The following is a 15,829-nucleotide window of genomic DNA, read 5'->3' on the forward strand; positions in this document are numbered from 1 at the left end:
CTAAAAATCAAAAAATTAAAAGGTTTTACAAGGGATTGTTAAAGACTTTTACATAGCAGTGTAAAATGAAATACTAGCCTTCATCTTCTGATAATCTGATAACAAAACTTTTATAGTATTATTATTAAGGTATAATTGAGAACTTTATGTATAAAAAGGATCCAAATATTTTTAAATAATGTTCGCTGTGGGACCCCATTAAAAAAAAATACTAGTCAAGATAAAACAAACATGAGAATGTAGCTTTATTTTTACATCTTCATTTATTTATTGTTTTACAAATGTTGTGAAAAACTACAACAATAACAGCAAAACGTAAGTAACAAAAAAAGAAAGCTGTAGATTAATTTATTGGAGATAGCTTCTCAGCTATCCAGGGCCTCTTCTGATTCCAGGTGCTCCTCAGATTTTTGAAAAACACCTTCTCCCTCTTCCTGCTCTCCAGCCCCACCTTCAGCCTCCAAATTCTCCTCCTCTCCTTGTCCCTGGCTGCTCATGGTAGCTTCCAGTCCTTCCTGATCAGCACTGGCATTTTGTGAGTCAGCTCCCTCCTCATCCTCATCTTCCACATCCATCTCAAAAACACGTATGTGCCTCAGATTGGTACTTAGCTGCCGGGAAAGAAAAAGTAAATGTTTGGCCACAGTCCACAATATTCATTCACTGGAATTCCCCCACTGCCGGAGAAACATGAGAAGACTGAAAATGGCTTAAACGACATTAGACTGATCACTGAAAAACACAGCAGTGAAGATGACTCATGATATCGTGAAACAAAATCCACATAAACTAAATATAATGTGAATTCTTACCACACAGGCCACTTTGCGGATTCCATTAACAGCTACAAACTGGGCTTTCATGTTTTCCAGTTCACGCCACTGATTACCCAACACCAGGCCTTGGGATGGGATGGAACTGCTCTGTTGGTCTAGCCTGTAAATATATGCCAAGGTTAGATGTGCACTTTAAAGTTAAAGTTTTAGCTTTACAACATGTCATAAACCAACTACATTTACATTTAAGTACTTCCAAAAGATTTAATAAAATAGTACTTAATAATTTGTGAACATGTGAGTAGTTTATAAGTGATATGTATACACTTTTGAGGTTCAGCACCTTAAAATTGGTGGTTTAATTAGATAAACACAACAAACATGGTTGTGACTACCAGCAATGCTATGTCATTGGCAAAAACTAGTTATGGTTTGAGAGCAATGTGATTATCAAGATTATCAAACTATGAGCACCGGACAATTTTTGTCATGTCCTGTTCAGTGCTTCAGTTTTGGTGAGTGAAATTATGTAATTTAAAAAATAATTTAATAAAAGTAAAACAATGGAAGGATGTCCAGGCAATGTTCAAAAAGGAATGTTGGCACTACTTTTGTAGAGTAAACAGTAACAAAATTACAAATCCACTTTTTCCTTACTTCAAATAAAAGTAGGGTGTTTTATATTTGAGGTGGGCCATTTAAGTTCTAATTTGGGATGCAAGAAAAAGGTAATCAACCTACAGACTGCACCTGAATGGGACTTGCTGGTGTTCCTAGAGTGTTTGCGTTGATGATGTATGTGTCATGTACCTGTGTATCTGTATTTTTTTTTTTAAATGTCAGAAAAAGATTTATAATTATTAAATGAAGATAAATCAAAACATTTCGTAAACACAAACCTCAGGTTTGGCTCCCAGTTGAATTCTGTCTCACAGCTTAAGCTGGAAGAAATTGGAATTTGAGCAAGGACACGCCTGGCGTTGAGTTCTTCAGATCCTTGTAAGACCACAGTTAGCATTTCATCGTCATAAAAACGAGCATCCAGGTAACTGTAAAAATAATGAGACCTGACAAAAAAACAAAACACACCTTAAAATCTTTTGGCCTTGCATAAACACCTCTCTCCAGGTGAGACATTTCTTTGCGTTTATATCTGTTAATACAGTAACAACATAACCGTGACTCACTGGTCTACAGCATTTCCATCATCCCCACTGTCAAGGTGATGGGTGAGATTAATCGACATGACACTGTTTGGGATAGGTCTGCAAAAATATAAAAAATGAGGTTAGAAATGAAAAGCAAATATCTAAAAAGTACTTACTGAATTACAGAAATGTACCTGTTTGGGTCAGTTCCTCTGCGTAACAGGTAGAGTTTGTGGGGTGAAATCTCTGGCATGCAAAACACAACATAATGCATTTTGGCCTTTTTGTCATTCCACCTATAGGTTGACAAATGAATAACATTAATTAAAACCCCATCTTGCTTTTACAGATAAAAAAAACCCCCCAAAAACTGTAGGATGTTTGTGTTTTACATACAAAGATGGAAGTTCAAAAAGCCGAGGAGTGTTTTCGGAGCTAAAAAACAGGTAAATACAAATTTAGTCTCAGTGTATGGCTTATATTGAAAATACAACAGATTTTACACATAAGATTATACCTCTCTGGCACGTTGTACAAGGGCAAAAAGATGGCTTGTTTTACCGACTTTCCAATTACTTCCTACACACAAAGAAACAAAACAATTAAAAGGAGAGAGGACACAGCATTGCCAGCCAGCCTTATATTTTGAATGACTGCAGAAATCTACAGTGCACAAAACTTACTGCGGGTTTCTGTAGACAATCCTCAATCACATTCTCCATCATCCTCTTGACAAAGTGCAAAGACTTTTGGGGATATGAAGGAAACAGCAAAGGGCTCCCTAAATAAACCAATGAAACATTTAATCAGGTGACTAACAGGTATTTTGAGTACAATCAACATCTAAGTAGTTTCACGCCAAACAAAAAATTTAACCCAACTCCAAAACGCACAAAGGTGATAATTCACCTTTCAGGTGTGTGCTGTCCTGTAAAAACTTCAACCACTGGTTCCCCTTTGTGTTGGGTGGAGACACAAGGTCCTCATCTTCATCCTTCAGGTACTGTAAATGTTATTAGGAAAGACAAACCACTATGCGGTCAAGCAGGAGTTCCATTAAAAACAAACAAATAAACAAATAAACAAAAAAAGACCAGCTAAAGATAAACATTACAAAACCATTTACCTGTCCAACTCGTTCTACGTTGAAGTACTTCCCTTTACGACCGAAGAGTTCCTCATTCTGTTAAACCACATTAAATTAAAAAGTTAAAAAAGTCTTTAAACTTATTAGAATGTTTCTGCTATTATGCTGAGCTCACCTCACTAAAATGCTCAGACAAGAAGTCAGCAACAAAGGCAATGTCCTTCTGAGTCATCTAAGGAGTTAAACAACATGTTTAGATAAATAATGGATGTTAAAATAATCCCATGAACACTTAAATCAAAATAACATTATTTCTAACATTATTTTCCTTATGTCAATTTGTGCATTTCATTTGCTGGGATGTAGATTACCATACATAGAACAGGAGGAACGGTTTGTCAGTTTCTAGTTGTTGGTATGTTAACTGCTTCAACATTTAATAAATAAAAAAATAAAGCTCACCTTATTGAGTTCTGGTGGCACATGCTCCTCACACATTCTGAGCATTGCTGTGGGAAAGCAAAAAGTGTGTGAGCATATAAACAGTAATTTCAAATCTATAAATAAGACAATACATGCACATTAATTATTTTAAATGTTTCAAGATCAACAATTCTTTTTTTTATTTCTTACCTACATACAGCCAACGGAAAAAGGCCTTAAAGTTTTTCATACTCTTGTCAATCACCCTAAATGGCAAAAAAGTTATATTATACTTGAAAACAGAAGCACTAATTCTAAAAAACATGAACATTACTCAATTACGGTCCTGAACTTACTGCAGAAGTTCATTTGCTTTCAGGGAAAAGGATCCAACTGCTGTGATAGCGCCTAAAATAAAATAAAATAAAATACACACATGTGACTACTGAAAAAAAAAAACTGTTTTAAATCATTGTGCATGTCGTGAAATGCACCTTCTATGGCTGCTGCATCCAAGCCGAGGGGCTCAAACTTTTGTTTCCACAGGGCCATTCCTTTCACCTCACTGAGGTGATACAACAGAGCCTCTGAGCCACTGCAGCCAGCAAAAGAGAGCGACAGATTTAAAATGACAACCAGTCAGAAGGTATGGCAGCCATGATGAAAAGTAAAAGACAAAATACCTCTGCAGGTGGCTTATTACTAGCTTCTGGATGCTGGAATAGGAAGACTCAATGGACTGTCCAAGCTTCTTCAATCCCTGTAATAGAAATTAATTTTAAATAAAAAACCATCATTTTCAACTTCTCACAAAGTCTTATACCCTAATGCTTCTTAAGCCGTTTTTAGACATCGGAGACAAAACATTAGTGGCTTCATCAATATGTTAAAGTGACGGTATTCTGCCAACTGGACAAAAAGCCCCTTTTTACATAATTTACCTGAAGCCTTGATTTGGATAATTTCACAGCACTGAGAGAATGGCACACAGTACTCACACCTATCCTATGAGTTGTGAGAGTACTGAAAGTGACATCTAATGATGTCAGGGTTTCAGTAGTAGGTTATTATAAAAATTACAGATGTCACAGCCTATACAGATACACACTTAATTTGCTTATTAGACATGAGCTACAGCATGGCAGCTTATTATAGTGCTTAGAGTGTGACTCAGACAGTGATATACACAATGTTATTTGCTGTTACATCCCGTCTCCATGTTAGGAATGATTTGTTATTTATTTAAGCCATGGGAGTTGTGTCAGATGAGTAAAAGAATGCATGATTCTTTCACTTCTGAATAGACACTGCTGCTGTGTGACACTTCAGCTTTGTTATAAGCTCAGGAGAAAGACTTCTAGAAACAGCTGGATGCAAAAAACTAAAATAACACTAGAGTTTAATCTAAACTGTCTTTACCATAAATGTATGGCAAAGCTGAGTTTAGGTAGGTCTGTGTGTTAGGTTTATTTGTTTATTTATCTTTATTTAACCAGGACATAACATGGCACTTCTCATTGCAGGGGCTATGCAAAATTGACACATTTAAGGTGCAACAGATAAACAAGATAGCATACAATACACAAATACCCCAGGCTTCTCAAGAAAAACATTATGTTCCCCGGGATGCTTGCACTCACACACTTATCATGGGCATGAATGTCATGGTAATTTAGGACTTTAATGATTTCTCTGAACTGTTCTTTTTCCAGGGTGGAGTAATTACACGGCATACATCTTTAACAACTTTAAAAAACAAGAATCAGCTTGCAATCCCTTAAGACACATTCTATGATACATTAAGATCTGATGGAAGCAAATATTACAATGATGGAAACAGATTGGTTAAATATGTGTAAAAAAAAGTGCCAGCACCTACAGACCTGCTCAGTGGAGAGAATTTTTTTTATGGAGGATGAGAATTATTTTTCACTCCAAAAAGAAAATTTGTGCAAGACCAGATGAGAAAATCTGGTAACCTAGTAACACAAACAATAAGGATAAGGCTGGATAACACCAGTCGTTGGGGAGTGGCTGGCCATTGTAAAAGGATATTTCTGAAATGGAAAGATTCCATAAGACTTTGTACTGACAAGTTTCAAAATTATTGGTCAAAATAGATTTATGTGAACTGTAATTGTGCATAAAGAAAAAAGAGGACACACAGGACTATTAAAAGGGGAAGAAAATTGAAAAAAAGGGACTGGTGTTGATAGAATAATGACTTTCTTCCCTCTTTCTAACTCGTCTTGGCAGAATTGGTTCAGTTCGTTTTAAATTAGTTGGGTTCCTGGCAGGTCCACAGATTTTCCACAGGTCAGAGCTTGTGGAAGGCCAAGCCTGCTTTATCCATTTCAAAACCAATTCTGATGTGTATTTGGGGTCATTGTCCTACTGGACCTCCCAACTTTGCCCAAGTTTCAACCGTCTAGCTGTTGATTTTAGGTGAAGCTGAAGAATTGGAAGGTAGTGTTCCTGTTAAACAGGAGTTTTTCCTTACCACTGTCGCCAAGTGCTTACTCATAGGGGGTTTTCTCTGTATTGTATACAGAAAAATATTAAGCGCGTCGAGGAGACTGCTGCTGTGATTTAGCACTGTATAAATAAAATTTTATTTTATTTATACTTTACTGCCAAAAGTATTAATTTGTCTTCCTGGACATACATATGGCCATACCTACAGGGTATAACATGATATCGGCCATCCTTTGCAGATATAACATCACCTGTTATAGCTGAGAAGAGGTTAATAAACCTCAAGTTAAAATACATTATAGAATATTCAGCATCACTTATTAAGAGTTAAGTGAATGTGCCTATGTGAGTCTGTATGTATTTTGACCCTGTGTGAAAACCTAAAATAAATTAAAGCTTTTACACCCGATTTCTTTTTTTTTTTTAAGCCATTAAAGACGTATGCTTTCCAGTCATTCCTCACTGGAAAAAGAACAGTGCAAAGAAATCATTAAAAGTCAAAAATTACCATGACATTCATCCCCCTGTATACTTCTGACCACAACTGAAAGTGTATTTAAGTTTGGCTCCTTCAAAGTTTTCCATGTCCAAAGTCCACAGAGGGAAATTATGGCAAAAAGCAACTGTTTGAAGGAGTGTTGGAGCTGAGACGGAGCAAGGTACAGAGGTAAACTGAAAGTTTACCCAGTATCACTTATGTATGCCAGTATATGAACTGAAATGCAGAAATTTGTGTTGTTCAGACCGTTTAATGTATATATAATGAGACACATTCACAGTTTTGTTACTAAAATGCTAAAAAAGTTACTAACTAATAGGAATGGTGTAGAAACTAATATAGGAAAAGACACATTCATGTGCTGCCACATTAGCAGAAGAGTCCATGAAGAAAAGGGACTGTAGCCTCACCTTGACTGTCAGCTGGTTCATGAGAAGAGCCTGCAGTTCAGGGCTGCAAGTAAAAAAAAGAGCAGTCTGGCATGATTTACCTCAAACTGCTGCAGAACAACACGCTGAGTTAGCAGCTCAAGATGTGTTGCTACCATCTACAGGACACTCTAGACATTGCAAATCCAAACAGCAGAAAAAAAACCTAATCCTATCCCACCTGGACTGCCCCCACAGTAGAAGCTCCAGAAACTCATCTTGAACTTGAGTGCTTGTGTTCTTTTCCTGCACAAACTTAGTGAGTCGAAGATCCATCTGCATGAGGATGTCTTCCCACGCCTCACACATACAGGTAAGTGAGAGATGCAGGTATTGCAGTAGGGTGGAGATGTGGGTGAACTTGCGTGCCATCCTGGTGACCTCAGGCAGGCAATTTGACAACAACCCTGTGTCCAGCTGGAAGAAGAAGACATAGGTTTAAGAGAAATTTAGGTAAAAGCAGAGAGGATGTCAGAAAATGGAAAAGCGAAGTCAAACAATCCGTCTCACCTGAACATAGCAGATCTCTGGGTTGTCGTCAGCAGATCTGACTTCTGTGATGACAGACAGAGACTTAAGATCACTGGACAGACTCAGGCTCCGGCACGTTCCCAAAACCTGCAGGGTGTTGTTACGGCAACAAAAGCAGCAAAAGTTTAATCAATATTATTTTTGTGCAATTTAGATAGTAATTTGTGGGATTTATTATTTCACCATTTAAAGTGGACCATAAAGGATTCTTTCTCTCATTTTCTGTCACATAGCTACTGATAATGGTAGATGCCCATACTAAATAAGGCCAAAGTTTTAAATAATAAGGTCAGCATGGTTTTAATAGTCCATTTCAGACAATCTTCTTTTTATTTGAGGCTCTTTATGATGTCAAAGAGAGGCAATGTCCAAAATATGGTCACCCCAGACACAAAGCCCTGGTTCTGAGCTGTGAGCATAGTTCACACTGTCTGTTTATGAGTGTCCACTAATCAGTAGAAAGTTGGCTTAAAGGGAGCGGTCCTAAAATAGTTTGCTTTTGACATTAAGTCTGATGTTAAATTGTTAATTCTGGTGGCTAATACCTGCCCAGTGAGGAAGACAGGGTTTTGATTTGATGTTTACCTCTATCCATACCACTTTGGAGCTCTTGTGCTAATAAAATATAAAACCAATTTTCTACATTGCATATAGGCTTAATAGTACATTTCTTTCTGTTTTGTTACGTTTCTCACACAGCTGATGTTTACATTATATGAGCTGCTGGTGCTGCGATAACATACGCTTACATTTAGGGGGTGTAACAGTCCTTCAGATCTACAGTTTCTCTTCATACCCTGGATTTTCTTTGGCAAGGCAGAATATCAAAAACAACTCACAGGCCTGCTCACTTTATCAGAACTGGATCATGAACAAAAAAATAAACTCCATCTGATGTACTTATAGCTTTTACCAGATTAGCATGCTTTAACTAAACATTAACAGCTCTACATCTATATCATTTAGGACTGTCACAATACCTGATTATTGCTGATATCATAACATTCTTATTAAACTCAAAATAAAAAGACATTTTGAAAAGCGTCCTTTGGTCTTCCTTCACTTGAAAGCCACTTAATGAAAATGTCATCAGTGTAAAGTAGATTTACAAGCAAACAAGCAAAAAAAGCCTTACCCCTTCCAGCGTGGCAATCCTGTACATGCCATAGGCATAAAGCTCCACAAAGCTTGCATTTCCTCCCAGAACAAGTATGTTCAGCCTGCATGGAAACAACATAAGGTGGTGAAATCATTTACAAAGCGCAGTGCATTTGAGATACTACTGTTTGTTCATGTACTGATTATTTACCGGACTTCCCCCAGGAGTTTAAGTATCTCATCAGATTTTTCCTCACTGTGAAAGAGATAGAAAAATAGACTCAGCTGCTACAAGAAATGATCAAATCACATATTAGATAACAGCTTCATTTCATTAAAATGTTTTCCCACCTGAAGATCTTTGAAGTTGTACTATAGCTGGAAAGAAAAGTTTGGACAAATATTAATAATTCATCCAAGGAGCTGTTTTCTTACAATTGCATGTGCCATTAATATTGCAGTTACCTCTTGGGGAGAGTTGGTAGTTTGGGAAGAAAGAGTTTGGATTCATCCTCAGAGTTGTAAAAAGAGCTGAGGGCACTGAAACACATCAAAACAATCACACTCATTATTCTACACACCCTCCACACCATTGGCTTGGTTCCTGAGCCTCAATCGATGCATACCTGCTCTCCTCAATCACCTCCATCCAGTGCATGCAAGTTACAGGACTTTGCATAGGAAACACATGGAGGATCTCTGCTTTCTCAACATCACACAGGACTACCTGCTTAGTGTCTCCAAGACTGAATGCCAAAACTGAAGAGAGGATATATTACATCATAATTCCATCAAACACATGACTAAAAAAAGCAAAAGATGCACACAGTCACTCCTTACTTTTGCCATCTGGTCTCCAGGCAATCGCTGTGATCTCCTTTCCAGTATACTCACTGGGTGGTAGGGTCCATACACGCTGGAAACCAGCCAAGCGGTGAAGCAGCAACTATGGAAAAACATAAGCCAAGTATTTAAAGTATTAAAAAGCACACAGACACACACACACAGAATACTGAGCTGTGTTTCAGAATAATTGTTTTAATATTACCTCTCCAGTTGTGTTGGCCAGAGCAATCAGATCCCTCTTCGGAGACCATGCCATACACAGTACAGGGTTAGGAAGTTGCTTCTCTCCTACTTGCCGGAAGGCAGGCATTTTGTTGGCTGAAAAAATTTTAATAAAAATAACAGGTATCAACTTGAAAAACACACTTTTTGTTAAGCGTTTCGTCAATGTTTTCTCTGTACAGTTTTTCTTTTATTTGTGTCAAAGCCAAAAAAATCAGCTGAGCTTTTGTTGAAGAATGACACTACTGTGCTTAAGTCGAACTCTTTATTGGACAGCAGAAACAAATAGTATGTTCATTACCTCCCTTGAAAAAAATATAAATTTTTCACTGTGATACTGATCAACAATATTATTACAATTCACAAATCAGACACTACTATCAATCAGTTATTTGCAAAAAGTACATTAACCTAATTAATTAACAGCTTCAATTTTTTTTAGCTACTTAATTGTATTATTAGTGTTGTTGAAGGAAAAACTAAAGTCAGGTATCTTAGTTTATTTAAAAAATTTAATAAAACATATAACCTGCAGATAACATACTCATTGTACCTGTCCAAAGAAAAAGTTTCTACAGTGAACCAAAGTTTTTGTACAGGTATTTCGGGGAGCAGACAGTTAGAGGTCTTTGAGAAAAGGTAGCAGGGGAGATTAGCCTCTTCACACCACTAGCTTTTAACTTTTGGTGGCCCCCTTTTCTCCCTTGAAAATAAGATGAATCCACAAGTTTGATTTGGCAGATTTTGCACCAGATGTAACGCTCTCACTTACCAGGGAGCTTTAAAATAAGGTAAATGTGGTAACCACTACACAACACTCACACCACTTTCAGTTGAATACTGAACTGGCCCTTGTACTGGGGTGTCATATCAAAGTACCTTGAGGCAACTGCTGTTGTGATTTGGCGCTATATAATTAAAACTGAATTGAATTTAAAATTAAATGTCTTTATGATTTAAAAAAAAAAGCCTGAAACTAAATCTTAAAATACTTTGAACTTTCTAAAGGAAAAAAAAGGTAAAGCAGAGTATTTTGAAAAACTGCAGTAATTTCTGACATAACTGCAATTTTTTACCCACTGCAACGGCATCCAGTGGGTCACTACTGTTCCTTGGGAGTTATGCTTAACATCCAGGCCAAAGAGGGCAAGTGGAGCCAAACCATGCCCGTAAAATGATCTCATACGCCAAAAAAAGATCCCCTTAAACACAGGGTCAAAAGATTCAGAACTTTTCTTTAAGTTGTCACAAATCTGTATCTGTGGACCTCTAATATGATTATGGAGATCATATTAAACAACACCGTTATAGTGCAGTTATTAAGATAAACAGATTCACTGACTGATAAAAATCAGATTTCTTTATAGTTTTCTGACAGATTTCTGAACCTCACGAGGTTACTTCTTATGATCTCTGTTAAAAACAGCCAAGCATTAAAAAATAAAAATAAATAAAATATCTAAACCTAATCCACAACCTAAATCTAAACTAAACTGAAGCTTCACTTACCGTTTAAAGCTGACAGATGAGATCTTTCTGTTTCACTGATATTATGCTAGCGGTTTTGCTAGCAAGCTAATGCAGAAAGAAGGCCATGGGTCATATCTTTTATGATTTAGGACATTACAAGCGGGGGAATATGATAACCATAATATGCCACAGTGAGTTCCAAATTGTCTTGCGCCACCGAAATTTTAATTTTAATGCGGCTTCGCGATGTTTTTACAACTACGCGGACGCCGCCATTTTTTTTCTTTTAACCAATCATTGCGGAGCGACGGCGGAAAGCAAGGGACAAGTTTACTAAGAGAGAAACGCAATTTAATGAAACTTGAAATGACAACTGGAAAAGTGCAGATGGCACAAAGTTGTACTTCTCATTTATCTCCTCTGATGATTTAAAATGTTTGTACAAACTAATGAGCTGCATCGATTACATTGAATGCTGGATTTATCAAATGTTTTTAGAACAAACACAAATACGTGTTGTTTGTCCAAAAAGTCAAAAACAAAAACTTTCTTCTTATTTGTCATCAGTTTCTCTGAAACACAGTGAGCAAGTCAGGAACCTTGGCATAATTTTGGACAATGATCTCAGTTTTGATATTAACATCAATAAGGTTACCTTAACTAAAAATATATCTAAGGTTAGAAAATTCCCATCACAAGCTGAGTCTGAGAAATTGGTCCATGTGTTCACATCAGGTAGGTTAGATTATTGCAATGCAATTTTTTTTTTTTTTTTTTTTTTTTTTTTTTACCTCTCAGGTCATTAGATTTATACTTTTTAACTGTTCTTAGAATCAGATCTAAGTATGCTGAAGGTAGGTCCAGTTATTGTGGCCATATTCTTTGGAACAAGCTACCTGCTGATTTGAGACCAATTACATTTGTATGCACATTCAAAAACACAGTAAAAACCTTTCTATTCACACAGTCCTACAATTTATAAGTTTGTTTGTTTTTTACTTCTTCTTCTTTTCTTTTTTTTACATTTTGTTTTGTACTGCTTTGCTGTTTTCACTGCCTTAGGGCACTGTAAACCTACATAGTTATTAATATTTTTTCATTTTCTATTTTAAGCATGTTGACTTTTCATGTAATGAAATGTGCTATATAAATACAATTGTCATTGTCATTGTTATATGCAACACATGGCTCTTTCTGTATTGTTATACACCAACTAAAAAAAGCAGAGACTTGTAAGTTTTATGTCTGTATTGTTTAATGATTGAATTTAATGAGTCTAAAAACAACTGAAGACTGAAGTAAACAGTTTTTAGCACTTAAAAAAGCAGACAGATGTGCAAAGCCATTTTAAATTGACACTGAAGAGTTTTAGCCATTCTTAATCTTCAGGAATCCAGTGCAAAGAAACTGTTTTGTGTTGTGCACATTCATTTATGCACGTTTTAACATGTCTGTTTTTGTGCAGCAGTAGAACCAGTAGAAACACTTCAGCTGTAATAAATAACTCAGGTGCTTTTGACCTACTGGGTGTATATCTGGTTTACTTATGGGAAACATTTTCATTATTTTGTGTCAAAAGAACAACCTTTTAATTCTCTGTTGCATTAATCTTTTGGATTCATGTGTGTAGTAGTTCTGGTTTCCTTTCACATGTTTGAGTTTTGGCCCCTGAGTTTTTTAATATCCTTTCTTTTATTCCTAGTGTCTCATGTACTTCCTTGGCTTTGTCTCCATCTGTTTTGTCGTATTCTTAGTTTTCTTCCCTACCTTTTTTCTGACATTCCAGCCAACCAAGGTTTTTGTTTTCTTTGATTGTCTGCCTTGACCTCATTAGTTTTACATGTGTTGAGTGAGCCCTGTATTGTCTTGTCAGTCCGTCTGTCCCTGTTTGGCCCTGTGTGCTTTCAAACTCCTTGTGTGTTCCTGGATTGCTGTTTTGTATTAGACAGGTACTTTTGTAAGTTGTTTTTAGCTGTTAGAAGCCCTTTAAAAATTAATCCTACCCCAGTGGCTTAATGTTATACAAAATTAGACATTACATAATTATACATAGATGTGTTGATATTTCTAAGCATTAGCAAATGATGTCTATGTCTGACCATTTACCTACCAAAACACTGTAAATATAATTTATGATGGAAGACCTTTTGCACACATGGTAGCCTATAAAGGATTCCTGGAAATGTTCCATGGCTATTCTTACATACAGTAGACCACAAACTGTAATGCATAGAAGTCATTGCTAAATAATGTAGTTATTTTTAAATGATACCTTACAAAGTTATTGCTAAGTGGGGTAGGATGACAAGCAAGTTGAATGTAAGATTACTCATTAGCTGGTGTGTCTGTGCGTGCAGACTCGATAGTTATTATAGAAGAAATTCCTTCCAGACTTATCACCTACTCCTGACTGTAATCAGTGGATTGATGAAGAACCAGAATAGCTCTGAGAGCACAAAATGTGATAGTGGCCCATAAATAGATCAAGTGAGGCTGCATGGTCCTTCACTGTCTGCGTCTTTCTACCCCACTGTACTGGCCTTTCCGTTTTTGTCTCTCTAAAGGCACAGTTGACACATATATACCTTTTAGGGCTAATTATGGATCTCCACATATCTATACTCTACACTCACACACACAGTAAGAGTGGGTTTGTGTATGAGATAAATAGAACCTTGAGTTTTTGAGAAAAGCACTATACAAATGCCCGTGTTCATTTCCAAGTGTACTGGCTAATATCTGTGGAGCTGATTACTGTTAATAAAGTTCTTTGAATGTACTGATAACATCCAAAGCAGCTGGTGAATGAACCAGGATATAAATAGCGTATTTCCTATACGTAATTGAATACATTTTTAAAAGGTGCCTTTGTGTAAAATTACAGTAAAGCACAAAATGATCACTAGTCGCTATAAATTAATAACTGCAATTTTACTATTACTACCCATATGCATGGGCGCAGGTTAATAGTGTGCAACAGGACCTTGCAAGGTTGCAAGCAGATACTAGGTGAAGTTAATTGTGTTTTTGAAGTAATGATTAGTGCCAGTGGTTTGGCTAGGTGTAAACACACAATTAGATGCACCCCACAAACACCACTCAGTGTTTTTCTTTTGTTTAATCAAATTAGGAGTAAGAATGTTGCTGCTCTTTATTTCATGTTGCTTATTTTCTTTGACGCAGGTAGTTGGTCGCAGTTGTTTCCTGTTTTATATTTCTGTGCATCCTGCTTTTGAACAATATATATATATATATATATATATATATATATATATATATATATATATCAAAAGCAACAACATCTGCTTATATGTTGTTTACCTCCACCCTGTAGCATTTGACACAGTATCTTGTGTCAAATGTACAGTGGCATTGCCGTAGAGGCTATCAGCCCTGTGACAAGCAGTTACCATCTTTCTCGGATGCCCTTAAAATGTAAGGAATTAAATTATGAATGTTGGAGCAATCACTTGCATTTAGACCTTTACTGCTATGTCTACAGTACTGACCTTGACTAAACTGAAGCTGAACCCTGAGCTCGACCCAAGCGTTGATCCGAGGACCATTGTAGGATGCCATGCCTCTAGGCAAACCAGCTAGCGGAGGGTCTGGGGTCAGTGGGTCAGCTCAGGTGGGCATAGAGGCAACACTAACAAGTCACTTTAGTGTCAGATGGCTCTACTAGATAGAGAATGACATACTCTGCAGGATGCATATTATTTATCTTGACTTGACACAGATTAGTTGATGTTGTAAACCTACTGGTAAGGGCTTATAGGAGTACACTGCAGGTGTGCAATCTGAAGTATTATAACAGCATGGCTTTACAGTTTTTAATTAACAAATACTGGTTCAGTATAAAAATGTCACCGCCGCCTCCTGTTCCCCTGGACTACCTCAACACTATCTCTTCGTGCCAGTATTCTGGCTGTGAAACTTGAGCCAGGGGCCAAATATAGCCCCACACAGTGAGCAGTTAGGGACCGGGACAGATGGGACAGCAGGCCACTGCAGAGGCAGTACGCTATTGGACCCTGAACCCGAGAGATCCTGCTGCCTGCCTGACCAATAAGGCTGCTCTTCTGGAAAGAGAAGCTTCTTTTTCGACTCATTCTTACTTAAACAAGACAAACCTGGACCCACAAAACCAGGAGAGAGCAAACAGAGGACGAACAGAACACCCGAAGGTATGGTTTCTTCTGTTTTCGGTGCTTTATGTTTATGTTTCTTTATTGTTTATCAAGTGTGTGACTGAACTCATTTAATCTGACAGTGACAGTAACAGTACAGCTGTTTTTAAATATAGTCTCTCAGTCAGATTCAAGCATCATGTATACAGTATCCCCTCTGACATGTTTTTAAAAGCGTTTTGATTCCCTTTCACTCTGAAGAATTTGTTCTGTTATTTATACCATTGTGAGATTGTAAAATAATGTAAAACATGAACCCTAGAAAAGATAAGGAGGAAGCAGTAACTTGGGCAGCAATGGCAGTTATTAACATTTGTCATCTAAACCCAGTGTTTATTCATATTTAATTATCACTGCGCTGCTGTTGTTGTTGCCTTTGGGACACTGTCCAGGTTTAGTCCTTCGCCATAAGTGTATTTTGCGCAAGTGCAGCTATACCTGTGTGTGGTTAAAGGTAGCAACCTCTCCCCTGTGCTTGGGGTGTGTGGGGTTGCAGTGTTGCTGTGAAACATGGCCCAGGGGATTAAAAATAACAACAGCTGGTCTTCAGGACGCCATGAGGCCCTGAGTGTTACACAGCGTCTTATGTAACTACATCAACAGTTTTACAATATGCATACATACATCTAGGTTTGA

The 15,829-nt window shown here is 37.1% G+C and overlaps 2 protein-coding genes across 5 annotated transcripts in view; one reads left to right on the forward strand and one right to left on the reverse strand.

Moving 5' to 3' along the window:
* Positions 1 to 244: 244 nt before the first annotated feature.
* On the reverse strand, positions 245 to 11,304 carry anapc4 (anaphase promoting complex subunit 4). The gene is made up of 27 exons (XM_006790221.3): positions 11,043 to 11,304; positions 9,514 to 9,629; positions 9,306 to 9,411; positions 9,092 to 9,224; positions 8,931 to 9,005; positions 8,817 to 8,843; positions 8,677 to 8,721; positions 8,503 to 8,587; positions 7,347 to 7,454; positions 7,018 to 7,253; positions 6,819 to 6,861; positions 4,118 to 4,194; positions 3,929 to 4,029; positions 3,791 to 3,842; positions 3,645 to 3,700; positions 3,474 to 3,520; positions 3,187 to 3,243; positions 3,051 to 3,107; positions 2,834 to 2,927; positions 2,608 to 2,705; positions 2,442 to 2,503; positions 2,321 to 2,359; positions 2,119 to 2,220; positions 1,964 to 2,041; positions 1,676 to 1,843; positions 813 to 936; positions 245 to 611 (listed from the first exon to the last, which is right to left on the reverse strand). The coding sequence occupies exons 2-27, from the start codon at positions 9,619 to 9,621 to the stop codon at positions 366 to 368; spliced, it is 2,424 nt and encodes an 807-aa protein (XP_006790284.1). The 5' UTR covers positions 9,622 to 9,629; positions 11,043 to 11,304; the 3' UTR covers positions 245 to 365.
* Positions 11,305 to 15,009: 3,705 nt separating this feature from the next.
* Positions 15,010 to 15,829, forward strand: part of palld (palladin, cytoskeletal associated protein) — a 67,265-nt gene continuing 66,445 nt past the window's right edge. For all 4 annotated transcript variants that reach the window (XM_087836142.1, XM_087836144.1, XM_087836143.1 and 1 more), the window contains exon 1: positions 15,010 to 15,190. The gene's annotated coding sequence lies outside the window, so the exon portion shown is untranslated. The remainder of the gene's footprint in view (positions 15,191 to 15,829) is intronic.

Source organism: Neolamprologus brichardi, chromosome 23 (genome assembly GCF_056152115.1).
Source record: "Neolamprologus brichardi isolate AB-2024 chromosome 23, ASM5615211v1, whole genome shotgun sequence".
Lineage (NCBI taxonomy): Eukaryota > Metazoa > Chordata > Actinopteri > Cichliformes > Cichlidae > Neolamprologus > Neolamprologus brichardi.